Source organism: Triturus cristatus, chromosome 4_2 (genome assembly GCF_964204655.1).
Source record: "Triturus cristatus chromosome 4_2, aTriCri1.1, whole genome shotgun sequence".
Classification (NCBI taxonomy): domain Eukaryota; kingdom Metazoa; phylum Chordata; class Amphibia; order Caudata; family Salamandridae; genus Triturus; species Triturus cristatus.
Genome location: NC_140586.1, coordinates 688,639,997 through 688,660,375, shown reverse-complemented (window position 1 = coordinate 688,660,375; position 20,379 = coordinate 688,639,997). Strand labels below are relative to the sequence as shown.

Genomic DNA, 20,379 nt, shown 5'->3' with positions numbered 1-20,379 from the left:
ATTCGGTTAAGGTCGGAGACTTTTGCTCTCGAGGTTACCGGTTTAAGTCTGATTGATTCTTGAAAGCTCCATTAAGGTCCTGGGGTGTATTGCTTGATGGCGGTGGACCTCGCGCACGTTAGTTGGTATGGGAGCGGCTGGCCAATAAGCCGCGCACCTGGCGCACGGTGGGAGCGGGCATGAGCATGCGTGGGTCCTCGGCCCTGGGACGCTTGCTCGCAAGGTCGCAGGTTCAATTTACATTGATTCTGTTTTCCTTTGGCGTACCTTTCGTTGGCGTACCTTTCACCCCCCCCCGCACATCCTAGGTTTCGGGGGTCTCGTGGGCACGGTTTAAGTCACCCCCTGCTCACGCGTCGCACGCGGTGAGCTATAGTGCGGTGTAAAGGATCAATTACCGTCCGGCAGAGCACACATTTTAGTGATCGTGTGTCCGTCGGCCTTTCGCCCGCGGGGGCATACTTCGCAATGGCGGTCGACCTCGCGAGCAAAGTAAATTAAGGGGGGTGCGGCCGGCTAAGAAGCCGCATACCCTGCGCCGTGGGAGCCGGTAGGAGACTAGCGTGGGTTCACGGCCCCAATACACCAGCACTGCAAGGCTGGGAGCTGCCTGGGTCCCCGCTGATCGCGGGCGGTGCAACACCTGTGGTGCTCCCTGGTTAAGGTTATCGCCCCCCCTCCCGTCGGCTACGCTGCCGTTGAGGGTGGGGGGGGCATGCAGTGGGCTGCGTGCAGCAGGCGCAATGGACCTGGCACGGGGATCGTTTAGTATGGTACGAATCTTGTAAGCTCCCCGTGCTTGAATGTGTAATGTAAATAAGGTGCTCAGGTAAAGCGTCTCAACACCTTCAGGTCGCGCTCGCGCTATATAATTATGCAACATGTATTGCTGGCTTCCTATAAGGCAGATAAATGATACAAGTGCATGCATTGTTCACATACGCGATTACGGGCATTAATAAACCCCCCGCACCTCAATGGATAATCTGGTGCGGTACTCACGTGATCTGGTTCGGGGAGCGGGTAATATGGTACGAATGTCTTAAGCACCCCCTGCGTGAAGATGTAATGTAAATACGGTGCTCATGTAAAGTGCTCCAATACCTTCTGGTCGAGTTTGCGCTATATAAATATTCATCATATAATTGCAGGCTTCCTATAAGGCAGATACATGACACCAGTATATGCACTGTCCACATCACGCGATTATGGGTATTACTAATCCCCCCCCCCGCACCTCAAGGGTTAATCAGGTGCGGTGCTCGCGTGACCTGGCACGGGGATAGTGTTATATGGTACGAATCTCCTACACTCCCCATGCCGGCTTGTGTAATGTAAATACGGTGCTCATATAAAGCGCTCGAATACCTTCGGCGTCGAGTTCGCGCTATACAAATATGCAACATGTATGTGCTGGCTTCCTATAAGGCAGATATTTGATACAAGTACAGGCATTGTTCACAAGATTTTGCTAATTACAGCAAGGGTCGCGCAGTCCGATCCTAACCACACGTGACCACGTGTCGCTCGTCTCCGACCTTTTGCTGAAAGGGGGCTTGGGTCGTTTGTCGTTGTTGTTGTCTTGACACCCACCCCCATTGCTTACGGCCTCGCGCTCCCAAGTGCATCAGTCCTTGGGCAGGGCGGACCAGTGTGGGGATAGTCCTAACGTAGAACGGTTATTGCCATGTTAGTAACAGTTAAACACGGGTCGCTGCCGACAGTCTAAAAGAGGTATGCTTAAGCCCGCAACTCGGCTCCGCCAACATGCTTATGTGGGCCGCCTTCAACGGTCACTGATATGGGGAACTCACACATATCTAACTGTAACCTAGACACCCGGGTGGGTGCCTAGTCGGGCAGGGCAACGCAACCGAGATAGAATGGTAGTTATTATCGAATGCTAAAGGAAGTCTGGATTGAGCCACTAGATGGGTGTAGATATGGGTGCAGCTCAGTGCCCCAATCGCATTGAATACGGGGACGCACTGACTTAGCGGCAAAAGAATAAGTGGTCACCACATAGCGCATCACTGGGGACTAAATCACGGCACTAGGTTACCGGTTGGTTCCCACAGATTTGTCTGCCCCCAAGGTTATCCTCTAGGGGTAGAACTTGAGACTAAGGGGGCATTTCCTGCTTCGGCGGCACGAATAAGCGATAGCTACGCTGGGATGGAGTTACCATGCAGGTCCTGCCACCACTGTGTTCCTCCCAGGTGATGGGATCAATTTAGGTGGGACCACGAAGTCTACGGTTCCTGGGAAGCTTCCAGCGGTAGGGCATTTAGCCACAGATAAAGTACCAGCGTGTGGGTATCAGATATCTGCTTTCCAGCAGCACCGTGCCCTGGGAACACGCGCGTTGCCCTAACTCTGAGGCCCACCCAGAAGGGGGGCCGAGTAGCAAAACAAGTGAATAGGCTCCATAGGCGGGCCTCTGGCCTTCAGCTGGGTGTAATCAACATCATTTGGAGATAGGCCCAGGTAAAATATGGCTTTCCGTAATGCCTAGAGGACCATTGCGGTTGGTGGCACTCCCCACCGGAATCACTGGTCGCGTAATGCAGCTTCAGGAGACTGGGATCCTGGTTTACGTACACTTTTACCGCGCTCAGGGGGCGCCGCCGCCAACATATGGGTGCTGCTGTCCCAATAACTGGGGTGTCAGCGGGGCAAACACAAGGGGACATTATGGCAATAGAACATTTGTCACGCCCGAGGTGCATTGAATTTCTACTTTAACGGAGCAGGAATTTGGCACCGCTGGTGGTGCTCTGGGTTTGTGGGGGGGGGCATCCCCCCTGCCACCCTCCCACTGGGGAGCATGATGGGAGGGGAGAAGTCGGACTTAGTCAATCCTCAATGCTTGAACTTTACTGACAGCGCGCAATGCTTACGCCAAACAGATTCCCGAAGCTGGTATGCCTAGGGGATCATCACTGAGGGATCTGTAGGGGCATAATTCCTATAAGGTATAAGGGATGGTGGGCAGGGGCAAGAGTCGCCCCTTGCCCATGGTCACGCGCTGGCAGTTAGGTGCACTCCCGTGCCCCAGGTTAGCTATCAGAGGGGACTGTACAAATGTTAAGTAAAACCCTTCTCGTCATAATAGCCAAAGCGGGCAGGCCCAGAATTGTGAATAGGTGTAACCTTCCCGCTGGGGGGGCGAATAGTTATTGCACATCTTCACAGGCCCTTTATTTCAGCAGACCCTATCCGATTAGGATAGCGTCTAGGGCCTGGAGACATAGATGGGGCCATCTACAACTCCAGGAGCCACAGCTCACTGGTAAGTCTTGGGCCTGTGGTTATAAGGGATCTCACAGGGTTGAGTCCCGCTAGCACTGTCAAACTGTCATGAGGTGGCAGAATGTCAAACTCTTCTTTCTGGAGAGATGGTTCCCTTCCAGCTAGTTGCAGGAAGCCCTAGATAGGAGAGGTGCAGGTAAGACTATAGCGGGTTGGTGGGGGGCCCTGGCTGCGACGGTTAGCCGCCTCCAGGGCTGTGGTGGAGTTACAGGGCGATCTGGAAGCAGGCCGGTACAAAGGGTACCTCTGCGCGGCACCATAGGGGGTGCCTGAGCCAAAACCGAGGAGCCTCAAGGGAGGTCCCGGAAGCCGTGTCGGCGCCCCGCTAGTCCTGCGGGCGGTTGTGGTTTTGAACAACCGGGGGCTTGCTATGCGACGCTCCGCCCCGAAAGGGGGGGCGTGAGTAGAATTACCAACGGCACGTGATCGTAGAAAGAATCACCGGGAGGGCAGCAACGGCGGGCATCGCTCCCGCGCTGCCCGGCTCATCAGGCGGGTGGGCGACCCAGTTGGTTGCCTGCCCTTGGATCGCCCGTAAGATAACCCACTCATTACATATTCTCGAATTATGTAATAAACCTGCAGCATTGTTACCCAACACCAACTGTCTTGTGTGTGTCATTTGGGTACCTATTATGGGGGAGGCGGGACAGCGGGGTGCCCCTGGGGGTACTAAGGATCTGCACACCCTCCTTTGAACCCTCGGACCTGGACCCACCATCTTGTATTCTTGTCCCTCCCCTCTCCCCTCCGCTCTCACTCCGGCGATCCTCAAAGTATTTCCCCCTCCTTCTGGTCTGCCTTACTCCATCCTCCCCCCTGGCTCCCTTCACCCGCTTTCATAACATCACTGTAGTCCCTTTCTTCCTCTCTCCCCCCCTTCTTAATTCTTGTCCACCATCCTTATTAATTCCACGCAGGTCTGTCTCCCAATTACTATTCCCTGAACTCATCATTTTCTTTGATATGCTTTCTCTTTGCTTGAGGGCAACGTCTTTCTCTTTCTGCCCGCACTGCCTATGCCCCCTCCCCCCTCTGGGTCTCTCCCCCCCTCCCCCACCTCTCCGTCTAGTCTTACCCTGATTCCCCCTTCTCCCGCTCTGCCGCCTATGATCTTTGCATTCACTCTGAAATGTGCTTGTAAATGCATAAATGATGATTGTTGTAACTTACCGTTGTTCACAATGTAAAGCGCTCTGATACTTTCGGGTCCAGACAGCGCCATATAAAACTCAATAAATACAAAAAAAAAAATCAGGCCCAAAGTTCCAACCTGCATTTTTTAATTACAGGGGATAGTGACAACCAATGTAGGGGAATCGGAAATTGAGGCACCATTAATTAAAAAAATGACAAAAAGAGTTCAAATATGAAGTGGCTTTCGTCTTTTAAAGCCCCCAATAACTGGACCTATCCTAAATCTTGGATGTTCTCGCCATCTGTGCTCAGATTACACAGAAACCTTATAAACGATTTGCATTTCTTGTAATAAACCCGTTTACTCCAATGTCACTATTGGCAGCCTTCCTTTCTCTTAGGGCCATATGTGTCAAGCCTTTTTACCGTTCGCAAACGGGCCGATTCTGAGAATCTGCCCGTTTGCGAATGAGAAAAAGCCTTTTGGGATGTATCATCCCAAAAGGCCATCGCAAAATAGAGAATTGCAAAATTTGTGATTCTCTATTTTGAAAATGCAATTAAGGAATTGCAAATTGCGATTCCTTAAATGCAATTCTGGAAGCATCAGAAATTTGCTATTTGGCCTTAAGGAATCTCAAATTACCACCAACTTCAAGTTGGTGGTAATTTCCGATTTTCTAGAAAAAAACACCTTTTTGCTTTTTTCAAAGTGCCATGTGGCGCACATACATGCCCTAAGGGCATGTATGTGCGCAAAATGTGCACACATGCATATTTCAGGGGAGCAACAGGGTGTTTTTTTGGCACCCTTGTAACCTTGAAATTGCATTCTCAATTTGTGATTCTCTAATTGGTAATCGCAAATTGAGAATATCTTCCCATTCATTCCTATGGGCCTCCTAGCCCATTGGAATGAATGGGAAGGTATTCCTTATTTGCGAATCTCAATTTGCAACTCGCAAATAAGGAATATGTAGGATTCGCAAATTTTTAAGCAAATCCTACATACATTGCATTTTGCAAATCTCTAATTGCGAATCACTAAAAATCGCAATTTGAGAATCACAAAACTCTTTTTTGATACATATGGCCCTTAGTGTCTTACCATATCCTTAGTGAGACATGCCTATAACTTCCCAGCAATTGCTTTTCTTTCAAAATAAATTCGCAAATGCAGTATTCAACAGAAATGTATTATCCGACTAGGGGGCTATGCTGCAAATAAATACAACGTTTGTTGACTGTACTTCTTCAGAATAATGTTTGAATGCTTGTTGTTACGGTCCTGTATTAGACAAAGATGAGACCCGGTTTGCTTTTTCTCATGCACAAGTTATCTTTTTTTAAATGAATGGTCGATATGTATACATCATAAAGATAAGATATATATATCTCATATTGACAATATCATATTTTATTATATATATATATATACATACACATACATGTATAGCAAGATCAAGCCTACCCAGTGGCTAGGCATTTCGCCAGCTTGCACCAAAGCAACAGGGATCTGTTGATGTTCTTTGGCCTTGACCATGTCCCAGTTAACACCAGAGGAGGGGATAGAATTCAAAGATTGCGGAGACTAGAGTCCCGTTTCATCATTGATTTGCAGACCAAAACCACGAAAGGGCTCAATAGTGGGGAAGAATTGGTAGTGCATTTAGGGGAGAAGCTTCTACTTCTGGGTTTGCTGTGTGTGTGTCTAGGATGTCGACAGATAACATGATCGAAGACGACTGCTAATTAATTGTTTGTTTTTTAGGCACTATTAGGTTTTGAGCTGAAACACCGCATTATAATAATCTCTTAGGGGTTTTTTCTTAAAATACATTTTAATACTTTATTTAGCCACGTAATAGGCATTTGCCATAAACTAAGATCATGCCCCATGATGGGGCACCCGGCCGATACACGGCGGAATTGGGTTTTTTGGATGGCGGATTTATATTCGTATCCGCGATTGCCTACTAATAACAAATTCATTGTTAAAGTAACATGGGTAATAACAAATGTATTTTATAAATGTTTGGCTGATACACGGCAGCATGATGTTAACTAGCCTCATTTCAATACTGACATTGTCCACGCAACATCAGGACACTTAAAGATGGCGCTCGAAGTAAAGCGAGATAATGTCCTTCTTTCATGTTTATTGCTACCATTGAAACAAGTTTAAAATGGGCACCGCTGCCACATCAGTAACACCGACGAAGGCGCGAATGCCGAAATGCGTTTGTTGTTGCTGATAAGAAAATAAACTTTCTTTGGGAATTTGCCCAGCGAGTGCTGGCTTGTGTTCTGATATACAGGAGCATTGGAGCGTTTATGTTGACACGGACCACCACTGTGCTGTCGGCACCCGCTCGCGAGTACTCCTCATCTATGGGGGGGGGGGGGGAGTATAGCGAGAGAATGTATATATATATATATATATATATATATATATCTATATAATGGTTGCTAATGACTCAGACCAGCACCCGCGGGGGATACTTTTAAATCCTCTTCTGGAGTTATTTATTTGTACTGCTCCAAACTCAAAACAAATGCGTTTCGGCGGTCCGCCTTCATCCCGACACGGACGCTGGTGGTTTCACGTGTGGGGATATATGTATATATATATATATATATTCAGTGAAAAAACCATAGGTTTCACACATGTTATAGTTAGCTGGACATTTTACTCGTAAAAAACCAATGAAATTGCCCCGTTATAGTTAGTTCAGCTAACTATAACTCACGCGCCCGCAATGCACTGCTGATGACGTCACATATTACATCACTCATGACATGGTCAGTGACATCACTCATGACATCACTGATGACATCTCAAATGACATCACTGATGACCTCACTGATGACATCATCCAGTGAATGTGTGTTTTTCTGAAAATTAAATATGTTTTATATATGTATATCTCAAGGTCGATGGAAGAATAAATGGGTATATAAGTGTCTAAATGGATGATTTGTTTTTAAAAAATTGATTGTGTAACTGACTGATTAAGTGTATCTCTCACTTTGTGTATAAGTGGCTGCATGGGTTGGTGAGTAGCTACATGGGTGTCTATATAGGTTAGTAGTTGTTTTTTTGAGTATCAGTCTGAGTGTCTGTATGGTTCGGTGGGGGGTATTACGTGGTGCATGAATGAGTGACTCACTGTTTGTATGTGTTGAAGACAGCATGTGTGCAGGACTGTATGGGTGGATGAGTGTGTGTATGGGTGTGTTAGTGAGTGAATGACTGTCCCAATAGTGTCTTCAGGAGTAACTACATATGTTTTAAACTAGTATATGTGACTATTGGTGTATATATGTGAGTATATGTGAGAGGGAGAGATTGAAAGAGTTCCTGTATGAATAAGTATGTGTTTCTATAAGTGATTGTTTAAAAGACTAAGTATGTGTAAGTTTCCGTAGAAGTAAGTGTGGTGGTGTGTGTATAACTGTATATGCAGGTGAATGTATGTTTGATTCTTTATGAGCATGAGTGACTATGTGTGTGAGTAACTCTATGGATGAGTGGCATTATGTAACAGGATGTATAGGTGTATGAGTACATATGATGAGTGAGTACATGTATGAGTGACTGTATAGGACTGTTGGTGAATGAGTGGATGTGTATGTGGATCTTAGAATTACTGAAGAGGTTGTTGTAACTGGTATTGGTATGTCCATTGTTTTGAAAATTTTAGTCTCTATTTTTGAATGTGTGTATCAAAGCTTATATTAAGGTGAGAGGAGGTCTGCCACTCTATCACAAGGATGATGTCATCAGTGATGTCATCAGTGATGTCATTTGAGATGTCATCAGTGATGTCATGAGTGATGTCACTGACCATGTCATGAGTGATGTAATATGTGACGTCATCAGCAGTGCATTGCGGGCGCGTGAGTTATAGTTAGCTGAACTAACTATAACGGGGCAATTTCATTGGTTTTTTACGAGTAAAATGTCCAGCTAACTATAACATGTGTGAAACCTATGGTTTTTTCACTGAATTTCTAAGGTTTTTTAAATGCTAATTCCTAACTATAACGTGTGTGAAACCTATGGTTTTTTCAGTGAATTTCTAAGGTTTTTTAAATGCTAATTCCTAACTATAACGTGTGTGAAACCCATGGTTTTTTCAGTGAATTTGCAAGGTTTTTTAAATGCTAATTCCTAACTATAACGTGTGTGTAACCCATGGTTTTTTCAGTGAATTTGCAAGGTTTTTTAAATGCTAATTTTTTTTTTTATTCTTCATTTTTTTCAAACATATTTTTAATTTAATTTTCTTTCATTTTATAAAGACTATGCTTAAATTTTTAAAATCCTTAAATATTTTTTTTTAATATATTTTTTAAAATAAACATGTAAAATTTATTACCAGATTTTTTTTTTTTTTTTTTAATAGTACGCGTACCGTAAGCTCACGGTAAGCGTACGGTTTACGCAACGTCCGTAATCTATCTACGCTGCTTGCGTATAGTTACGCACTTTGCGTAGCCGCGCGTACTGCGCGTGGGACGCGTGCGCACTTACGCCACACGCGCACGTTACGCGGAAGTGCCGGGGAGTGACTGTTAAGCGCATGCGCGCAAGCGCGTGTCTTTTTTACGCGCACGCGTACTTTTTGCCGTAAGCGTACCGTAAGCGTACCGTAAGCGTACGGTAGGTCATGTGATCTTGAAACACAACTTTTGATTGGTTGAAACTACTTTCAGTTCTAGAACTCTCCTACACCACACCCATTCCCCTCATTTCTGCTTGTGATCCCTTGGGAGAAGGAGCTGGTTTGTCTTTGGGATACGATGGCAGAACAGCAGAGCTCTTCTGAGAGTGAGGCTAGCACCAGCAGCACTGTCTTGAGGCAGAGATCGAGGAAACAAAAGCCTTCTTATGTTTGGGATTATTTTACTTTTCCAGAAGGCCAGCAAAAGGTGAATGCACCCTTAGTTACTTGCAAGCTGTGTAAGCGTGTACTTTCTAGAGGTAATCCTAACAGGAAGTATTCCTTTGGGAATCACACCATGAAGAGACACCTCCAGGATGTACACAGAAGGACACATAGTCATCTTTTTGGAGGTAACTCTTCAGAAAGACGAGCCAGTACATCCACAGCAGCTCAGCCTGGACCATCATCTGCAGGGCTGACTCCTTCTTCTGCAGGTCAGGTGAGCCCTTCATCTGTGGGGGGAGAATCTCCTTTTGCTGGCCCTCTGGAAATGAACCTTCGATTTCGGAAGGTTGATATTCATTGCACATTTTGTAAAGGTCTAATTTGTCATAGGGAGACCAGTGTTTCCCTAGTGAACAACAAAATAGATCAGCACATTTGTAGCTTTGAATGATTTTCCCATGCTTCCTTTCCTCTGTCCCTGCATGAACACAACGGTTCTTTTAAGAGCCAACCTTATCTTTCATCTTTTTTTTACATATGTTTTTTAAAACCTTTTTTTTTTTTTTTACCGTACGCGTACGGTGCGCGTACCTTTTTTTTATTTTTTTAAAAAAACACTAAAAATCAATTATCACATTACAAGGTCCTTGAGAGACTACAATTATTATTATTGACTTACCATACTCACTCAAAAAAATATTTATTCATTTGTTTTTTTAAAAAATAGTTTTAAAAATGGTTGTAGTTTTCGAAAATTTTCTATATCGATCTGAAAAAAAAGAAAAAAGTATTAATATTTTTTTAACAATTTATAATACAGTATACATATTTACATTTTTTTCAAAAAAATATTTTTGCCTTATTTTTGCTGTTTTCAGAATATATTGCATTTCACTATAAATTGTGAAAGCAATTGCATTCATCATTTTACAGCGGGCAAAAAAAAATAACAATCTCAAAGATTGTATTAAAAAAGCCCAGAATCTCTTCTCACTTAAACTTATCATTACAGAAATGCATATTATTCTAAAAAAATATCATCTAAAAACAATACTTATTTCTTTAAAATACCGTCTGATATGTTTGTTTCAGAAGTATAATCACAATATTATATCTCAAATAACTCCAAAATACATCTGATTTCATTTCCTTTAGGCCAAATAGTATTTTTTTTTTTTTTTTTGGAATAAATTTCCAAGGGAAATCCATTAAAATTCTAAAGTTTAATCTGTCCAGATCTCACCGATTCTCTGTAACATTTTGGTTCCCGAAATTGTTTTGAATAATTTATTTAGTCCACAATAGAATTGCTTACTTTTCCACATGGCCAAATAGTAATTTTTTAAATCATTTTTGAAAAAAATTCCAATGGCAGTCCAATAGCATTCCAAAATTTAAAATGTGCAGAAGTTACCGATTATCTATAAATTATTGGTTTTTCAAAATTGCATTAAAAATTTAAAAAGTCCACATTACAATTGGTTATCTTTCCTTTAGGCCAAATGATCATTTTAAAAATATTTTTTCTACAAAATTGCAATGGTAATCCAGTAAAATGGTAAAATTATTTTGTCCAGATCTTGCCAAGTCTCTCTAAAATTTAGGTTTCAGGAAGATTAGATAGGAATTTGCTAAATCAAAAGGCAAACGTTGTTTGAAAATCAATTGGGAATCATTACACAGTGTCCAGCCTTTTTCACATTTTAGATAAACTGTGTAATGTCCAGAAGTAACAGTAGGTCCATCATGGAAAATTATTGCAACAGTTACAAAAGTTTTTCCTGAAATTGATAATTGCTGTCCTGTAAACTTCTTTATTAAAGTATCCAATTTTGAACCATCAGCTCTACATCGTTGCATCATTAAAATTACATACTGTCCGTATTCCCTTAAAATTAATGTTGAAAACATGTCAGAATTACACTCACCACATTTCATGCTATGATTAGCATCTTTAACTAATTTTGCAAAAGTGACTGTTTTACTCTCTGGCAATGTCAAATAAATAAACCTTTCATTATCAACAATAGAGCCACATATATTATAACAATTATCACAACTATGTTCCCATTTATAAGAGAGACCAAAAAAAATGTCAATGGGAACTCCTTCTTCTTCCACTACCTGAAGAAAATACATCAAAAATTCGTGTGCATCTTGCTGTTCATTTTGAGAAAACTGTGTTCGTCCTGAACATACATCTAAAAGTTTTCTAATATCAGTAGCACTTTCTATTTGAGTTTTATCTTTACTCAGCTTTTGAAAAAGGAGACTCAGCTCTGAACAGAATCTTTTTCCCTGATTTACTATTATCTGCTCTTGCAAACTTTCCAGATAAAATGCAACATTCAGCACTACATTAGCGTAGCAGTTGACACCAGAGCTATTTTCAAAATGACATCCTACAACCTGTTCTTCATTGTCCTTTTTCTTTTTGCTTGCAAATACATCACTCCTCTTTTTTTTCCTCTTCTCTATATCTTCATTACAGATATTCTCATTTCTCCTTTTACGAGAAACTACACGTTTCTCCAACACAGGATACTGACCTAAATGAGGAGCATAGCTTCTTCTTAATCTATTATACTCCTTTACACAGTTTGTATCAGCACTAACTTTTGAGTCATCAAAGTCTATCATGAATAAACCTGATAATGTTTTGACTCGTGACAAAGCTACATATGCCATACCTTCTTTGAACACAGTTGAACCAATGTTCACAAATGCACAATCTACAGTCAATCCTTGAGACTTGTGGATAGTTACAGCATATGCTAGAGAAAACGGAAACTGCTTCCTACGTACATATAAGTCTTTCACAAGCATAAAACGAACTGTACAACGACAAATATCTTTAACTTCATCTATCTGATCAAATTTTATCTGTAAACATTCAATTCCTTCTTTTTTCTGATAATTAATAAAACCCACAACTCTTCCCATCGCTCCATTCACTAAGCCTTTCTCAACATCCAAATTTCTCCTTAAAAATACTCTACAGTTCATGCAAACATATAGATTTTTTTCTAATCCTGCTGTTTTGGAGATGTTCTTCTCTAGTGAGTCCAATTTATTTTTCAGTTTGCCTGTTACTGTGACAGTAATTCTTCCATCCTCAATTTTGTCCACTACTTCCAATTTCCTGATCTCTTCCTTTTCCAATTTCAAAAGCTCCTCATTAAATATTGAGCATTCACGTAGAGTTGGCATTAAGCAGATGACACTTTTGTTTTCTGCAATATTCTTGTATATTTTCTCTGCAACTATTTCTTCCTTTGGAAATAAATTATGTAGCAGCCGACTCTGTAATGCTTTTTTCCCAACTTCTGTGAGTAGTCCAATTTTGATATCTTTCAGAATACTTCCATATTCTTCATCGTTTGCTTGCCTCATATTAGTTGTAAGTTCCTTGTACTCAAAGAAGGACCAAATATTTGTATTTCCAATGCTTCCCAATGACTTCTTCGTGTCTTCATGTGTCACAGTATTAAACACTGGTTGTCCTTTAACTGGAGTAAGTTGCAAAAGATCCCCAAAAACTATGACGTGTTTTCCACCAAATAACACGTCATAGTCTGTCTTCAAAATTTGCTGCATTCTTAAATGCGCAAAGGCAAGCATTAAGTTTGATACCATGCTCACCTCATCAATAATGAGAACTTGCATCTTCTTCAATACTCTTGAAACTTCCAAGGATGCTTCTCCAGTTAGCTTGTTGAATTGTATTTTGTTCTCATGCTCCACTGGTAACATTAGCAAACGATGTAAGGTGATTCCTTTTATGTTATATGCTGCTAACCCAGTTGGAGCAGTAACCACACAAGACAAAGTAGAATCCGTTTTTTGCTTTAGGTAGCTTCTGATGACTTTAATTAGGAAACTTTTTCCAGTGCCAGCTTGTCCGCTTACATACATCCTGATTGGATGAAATGATGTGCATGAGCACTCTTTTTTTATATGTAGAAATCCGTGATCAATTTTGTTTTTGATCTCTTCATAAATGTGTTGCTGCTCTTGATTCAGTTGTCTTTCCAAATTTTGTAAGTCTATAAATTCTTCTTGAGCTTGATTCATAGCCGTTTCCACTTCATTCATGGCTATTGATGCTTCATTTTCAACGATTGGTTGTCCTAGGGGATCTTGACTGTATGTTCCTGAACTTTGGCTGTCCTGAGAACTGTCTCTAGCTATTTCTGCTGCAATTGTAGTTTCCTGTTCAATTTCTTCATTTAACATTTGCAGATAAGTTGAGAATGTACTGCATTGTATGCTGTCTTTGCAAGCATTAAAAGAATCTTCATAGCTCTGGAATTCTCCCAGTAGTTCATCCTCTGTACGCCATGGTTTAAACAACTGTAAAAGAGCCAAGTAGTAAAATTCTTTCTTGTCGGTTGTGTCGCAACTCAGCTTCCGGTGATTTATCAAACTTCCTTTGGTTTGCTTCACCAAACATCCTTCTTCACCAACAACTTTATATTTTCCACTGTTGATGTCTTCTGCAGCTTTCCGTGAATAAATGTAGTTCTGCAGCACTTCATAGAGACACATGTTCTCCAGATGATGACTTCTCTTGGGATAATATGTGTCCAACATGTTTGTTTTCAATATATCTGTACTTTCTGGGTCATTCTCGGCCAAATATTCAATTTCTCCAACAGATTTCAGTACCCGATTTCTCATTGCTGCAAGGCCTAAACTTGCCCAAATTATTCTTCTTGACTTCGAGTAGAGACTTGCAGAAGATAACCTATCTGAACATTCGTAGGATCCAATTTCTCGATGCGATAACATCTTCAAACTGAAACTGTACAGCTTCTTACTGACAGTCTTCTCGTGAGAAATCTCTTCCCACATTTCCTTCAATTCTGTTTTTTCTGATTTCGTAATGTAAGACGTTACATATCGTGCAACAGCAATGGAATTGTCAGCTACATACTGTATATCCATGTTAGCGTTCCACATGGATAAAATGACTGGGTTGTAGTCATTTATATTTTTTGATTCTTCTTTTCTTTTAAGGTTGTAGGTATTCTTAGGTGATTTTCTTGTGATAGTATGTCTCACAGCTGACATAAAACTGTTGACTCTTCCATTTGAAAGAACAGGTCTAGGAAATCCAAATCGACATTTAGTGTAGTATTTTTCTTTGCTCTTGTATTTCCGTCGACAGTATTTTCCACACCGATGACTTTGGAAACGTAGAACTTGCTCCTTTAACTTGTTCTCTTCTTTGCTTTTTGGTATACCACATGTTGCATATTCTTCAATGTAAGATAACACTGCTTCATCAGTATCTGTTCCAAACTTTGGGGCATCCTTGATCCACAGCAGCATATGAATATGAGGAGCACCTCTTGCCTGGTACTCTTTTCTCCAAAAGAAATCCACTACTTCTCCAAGGGGTGGATTTTTTTTATTGCAGATGAAGGACATCATAGCCTCAAATCTATGATTGAAATATCTGCAAACATTAACCGGATCCAATGAGCACAGTTCTCCTGCTGTCTTGTATTCGATGTTTTTAATGTTTGAATTGGCCTCTCGTAGAAAATCCAGTAAATCATCCCAAGCGTACTCGGCACAGCTTAGGGTAAGGAACCATGTTGGTGTTCCTAAATTGCGTAACATGCATTTTAGTTCACCATGGCGTCGGTACCAATATTCATTTGTCCCACGCTGACAAGCCATCAGATTGATCAGTTGTGTTTCCAAATGATCATCTCGGTGCTGCACTTTCTCCATAAAATCCTTAGCAGACACATTTTGTAAATGTACTCCACTTTTTAAAATGTGATTTACTGCATAAGACAGTGCAGACAAGTCGCTTTCAAATAAAAGATGGAACAAATAAGGAATACTTTGTCGAAATCTGGGATCTTCAGCATATAGTCTTGTAGTCCGATACTCTGAAGCTGGAATCTGTTCTGGACGTTCATCGTATCGTCCTCCTTTTCCTTTAGGAAACAGCTGGGGAAAACATCGAGCTTCCAAGCTCTCCTCCCATACACTCACGGGATTTCCTTTTGCTTTCTTCATCTGAAAGAGATCAATATTGTCTCCCATAACTTCTTTCGAATGGAGAGGATGTATGCTAAAATGTTCATAAATTTCTTCTTCCTTTGACTTGTCCACTTTTTCAATTTGTCCAGTTGGTGTTTGTGTGTTCTTGAAAATCTTCTTCTTCTTCTTCTTCTTCTATATAAATTGATTCATACCATTTGTTATTTTTTTTCAAATACAAATTTGCTCTTTGTACTTTCCGCACATCTACCAGCTCCTGCCAAATCTTCTTATTCTTTGTAGGTACACCATTAACCAGAATAATTAATGGTTCAGTTTCCAAAGTATCCGCATCAATAGTTTCCATATTTTTTTTCAAATCCAAGGGCAAATACACCACTCTACCTTTTAAACCTCTCAGTAAATCTGAAGGAGGTAATTTACCAGTTTTGGGCTCCATACGTACTATGGTCTGGAACGGATGAACACATTGAATGAGTATAGACTCATATGTATTTAATTCAGAAAGTTCAGCAGGAATAGCATCCAATTCTAAATTATTATGTACAGCTCTGGTCGGCATTCTATTTTCCTCTAACTTGTTGTAACAGTATTTACAAATACGCTGATCTTCACCCAATTCAAAACAATTTTCAAGAAATATATATGTGGCAAAATCCATCCACTTATAATTATCTTCATTTTCACTCTTTCTGTAGAGATCAACATTCCTAGTTTGTTTTCTATAATGAGTTCTGCGGCAACAAATACAAGTAACATTTGGTCTTTCATTAGAGACTATTGCAAATTTTGTTATGTGATCATTAAATGTGTTACTTACAGAGGGTTCTACATTCTCTTCCACTTCTGCCTCATTTACTGTGTCCTTCTCTGCACTGTTTTGTTCAGGACCAAAGTAACAAAACTGAATTTCATCAACAACCTTCTCTACATCTGATACCGTTCCTCGGAACAGAGCCCTATTCAATTCATTTAACTTTATTGCTGGACTTTTGGCAAAATACAACCGTCTCACAAACTTTCTCATTTCAGTATGATGAACAGCCAGCATCCTAAAATGATGGAAAACACTATTGCACACTTTTCTAGATAGACAAGCAAGAGAATGACCCTGCAAACCAGTATTCTCTCTCACTCTGCATGGATCCAGACTTTGAAGCACCTTAATCTTTTGTTTTACACTTTTTTTACTATATTCTCTTAGAAACTCTCGAAATCTGTCAATAGATTCCTGACGCACAGTGCAAATACTACTACAATTCCAAGTGTACACTGGGGCTTTAGGACGTCTCCCCATTGCCTCATCTGCCATCACTTGTACCTCATCTCTTGGAACCATTATCTCCTTCTCCATTATGCAACCATTTTTTACTTCGTATGAACGACCTCTGGTGTCAACTGCATGCAGCAAACTATTACTTTGAAAATAGCTCTCTTCATTAAAAAAAGGTTCACTACTTGAACTATGCATCCACTTTCCTAAAAACACTTTACAAAAGTTTGTTCTGTTCACTACTCTTTTGCTTTTGCTTTGTGATTTCAGTACATTAACCATTTTATCTAATGTACGCATCCTATTCAAAATTAATATGAATAGTTTCCTTTTTAATTCTAATGCTTTTGCTGCAATGGCTTCAATTTCTTTTTTTCTCTTGTAATATTTTGCCTTTTGCTTATATTTCTTTACATCCTTTATCAAATTGGACATAACTCTTCTCTGAAACATTTTTCTACGTATCTCTTTAAACGCTGTTTTTCTGTTTATGTTAAACTTTTCAATTGCAGAAGGTATATTTGCATTAACTAAATTCTCAATTTTTTGCTGTTCTCTATGTTTTGTTACATTTTTCCGAGGACAGACATTTTGTACATTTTTCTTTGTTTTGAATATTTTGTTAAGAAATTGTTTTTTCTGCTTACCAGAAGATTTTTTCTTTTTCCCAACATGAGCATCTTCTACTAACTTTGGTCCTCCAGTTGTCTTCAAATATAGTTTTTTTTTTAGCGTTTTTTGAGCTCGAGATTTTGTAGGCATCTTAAATTTTGTTCACTGTTCTTCAGCAATACCTGAAAAAAACTTTTAAAAAAATCCTTTATTGTATTTAAATATATTACTACATTTGTTTTCACAATAGTCATAAAACAAAATTTCTTTGCCAATTTGAATGCACACAAACTGCTCTTTTTTTTGGGCAAGTGAAAATCTCTTTTACAAACTGTCACATTATGAAACCACTTTTCAGATTTTTTAAAAAGCCCATGTCCACAGTGCTACACTCCAGCAAGGGCAACCAGCCTTAGTGAAGCTCAATGTATTTGCATTACAGACTGAAACCTGAAAACCCCACTCGCTTGTAAATACTTTGCATGACTATACACGGCAAGCACATGGGTGTGTGCTAAGACTCTGCTTCTTCCCCCAAAAATTCGCTCCCCCTTTCCATCTAATGCAACTGTGAAATCACCAGAGCAAGACGCAATAAATCTCTGCCTATAATTTCTCTATGCACACAGAGTCATGTTTTCACATTAGTCCCAAAACGAAATTTCTTTGCCATTTTGAAAGCACACTTACTGCTCTTTTTTTTTCGGGCCGAGTGAAAATCACTTTTACAGACTGACACATTATGAAACCACTATTTTTGATTTATTTAATTGCACGTGTACAAACTGTTTTTTTTTCAGACCACCACCATGTGCATTCTCTGTGACTGCCTACACTCCACCAAGGGCAACCAGCCTTAGTGATGCTGAATGTATTTGCATTACAGACTTAAACCTGAAAACCCCACTGGCTTCTAAATACTGTGCATGACTATACATGGCAAGCACATGGGTGTGTGCTAAGCCTCTGCTTCTTCCCCAAAAAATTCGCTCCCCCTTTCCATCTAATGCAACTGTGAAATCACCAGAGCAAGACGCAATAAATCTCTGCCTATAATTCCTCTATGCACACAGAGTCATGTTTTCACATTAGTCCTAAAACGAAATTTCTTTGCCAATTTGAAAGCACACTTACTGCTCTTTTTTTTTAGGGCCAAGTGAAAATCTCTTTTTACAATTTGAAATCACTTTTACAGACTGACACATTATGAAACCACTATTTTTGATTTATTTAATTGCACGTGTCCAAGCTGTTTTTTTTTCAGACCAACACCATGTGACAACATACTGGCCTCCCTTCCTCGGCCAGGTGAGGTCTTGTCCTTGGAGGACAGTTCCACCTTCCAACGTAAGTCGCAATCGGTGGAACTGGCCTCCCTTGGTCCGGTCACTAAGGAGGAAGTTTTGGCGGTTCTGGGGTCTATGAAGAGCGGCTCCCCAAAAGACCCAGTACCGATTAAATATCTCAAACAGGTGTCATCTATAATTGGTGGCCCTGTGACGGACCTGATAAACCTGTCTCTCGTCCAGGGGGTAGTCCCCCCTAGTTGGAAAGGCGCGGTGGTCAAGGCCCTTTTGAAAAAACCTAACCTTGATCCCGCTGACCTCGCTAACTTTCGGCCTATCTCCTTGCTGCCGGGTATCAGTAAGGTGGCTGAGAAGCTGGTGAACAGCCGCCTTTCGGACTTTCTGGAAATCAATTCCCTTCTCGGCGATTCCCAAACGGGTTTTCGCCCCGGTCAGGGGACTGACACCGCCTTGCTGGCGGTCGTGGAGAATGCAAGAAGCATGCTGGACTCGGGAGGATCAGTGGCAGTGATCCTCCTGGATCTCAGCGCTGCCTTCGACACCGTGGACCATCAGGTGCTTCTCCAACGGCTCTCTGGGGTGGGGATTACGGGTTTGGCCCTCAAATGGTTCGCCTCCTTTTTGGAAGGTCGCTCATTTGAGGTATGGGAAGGCCAGGAAAAATCATCTTCATCCCCTCTCCAGTGTGGTGTGCCACAGGGCTCCTCATTGAGCCCTACCTTATTTAACATTTATATGGCCCCCCTGGAGAGTGTGGTACTGCCGCTGGGTATTAAAATCATCAGTTATGCTGATGATACTCAGCTGGTGGTTGGCCTTTCCCAGTCGGCACACCATCCCGACCGGCTGCACACGTGTCTTGAAAAGATCTACACTTGGATGTGCAGCTCTGCCCTAAAGTTAAATGGCTCCAAGACGGAATTGATGCTGCTGGGGAACTCTTCTCCATCTCTGTCCCCCAGCAGCTGGCCAGACTGTCTGGGACCGGTACCTTCCCCCAAGCGGGAGATTAAGAGCCTGGGGGTCTGGCTGGAGCAGGACCTTTCTTTTAAAACCCACGCCAAAAAGACTGCTGGCGTGTGTTTTGGCCTGCTCCGCTCAGCCCAGAAGATTTTGCCTTTACTCCCAGTAGCCACCCGCAGGCTTCTCATCCAGGGACTTATCATCTCGCGGCTGGATTTCAGCAATGCGCTTTTCCTGGGTGCCCCGGAAGCTACCCTGAATAAACTGCAGCAAGTGCAGAATGCGGCTGCTAGGCTTCTGACGGGTCTCCCTAGGTGCCAATCTGCTCGCCCGGCGTTGAGAGCATTGCACTGGCTCCCGGTGAGGGACCGGGTGAAATTCAAATCACTTTGCATTGCCCACAAAGTTCTGCATGGGGTGGGCCCACCCATTTTGGAGGAAATGGTCCAGCCTTACAAGGCCTCTCGCTCTCTCCGCTCTGACCATCAACATCTCCTTCAGGTTGGCAGGGTGAAAAAGGCAAGAACTGGTGGCAGAAGGTTCTCTATAAATGTGGCCTCCCTGTGGAATTCATTGCCCCTCCAACTGCGCGCGGAAGCTAGTATTCTCCGTTTTCGTAAACTTTTAAAAACTTTTCTGTTTCCCGTGTAGGCCCTGTTCTTTGCAGTAGTGGTTTGTGCCGTCAAGCGCTGGGATGCCTATCTGGTAACCAGGCGCTATACAAAACTCAGAATAATAATAATAATAATATTCTCTGTGTCTGCCTACACTCCAGCAAGGGCAACCAGTCTTAGTGATGCTGAATGTATTTGCATTACAGACTTAAACCTGAAAACCCCACTGGCTTCTAAATACTGTG

At 41.8% G+C, this 20,379-nt stretch overlaps 2 protein-coding genes across 2 annotated transcripts in view; one reads left to right on the top strand and one right to left on the bottom strand.

The window, feature by feature from the left end:
* Window positions 1-20,379, top strand: part of PRKAA2 (protein kinase AMP-activated catalytic subunit alpha 2) — a 343,505-nt gene that overhangs the window by 178,230 nt on the left and 144,896 nt on the right. The gene's annotated exons all lie outside the window — the stretch shown is intronic.
* LOC146834903 (uncharacterized) overlaps window positions 1-20,379 on the bottom strand; it is a 38,352-nt gene that overhangs the window by 12,491 nt on the left and 5,482 nt on the right. Inside the window, exon 2 of the mRNA XM_085600221.1 lies at window positions 15,661-17,442. Within this exon, the coding sequence (XP_085456347.1) occupies window positions 15,661-17,400 (1,740 nt within the window). The 5' untranslated portion in view covers window positions 17,401-17,442. The remainder of the gene's footprint in view (window positions 1-15,660; window positions 17,443-20,379) is intronic.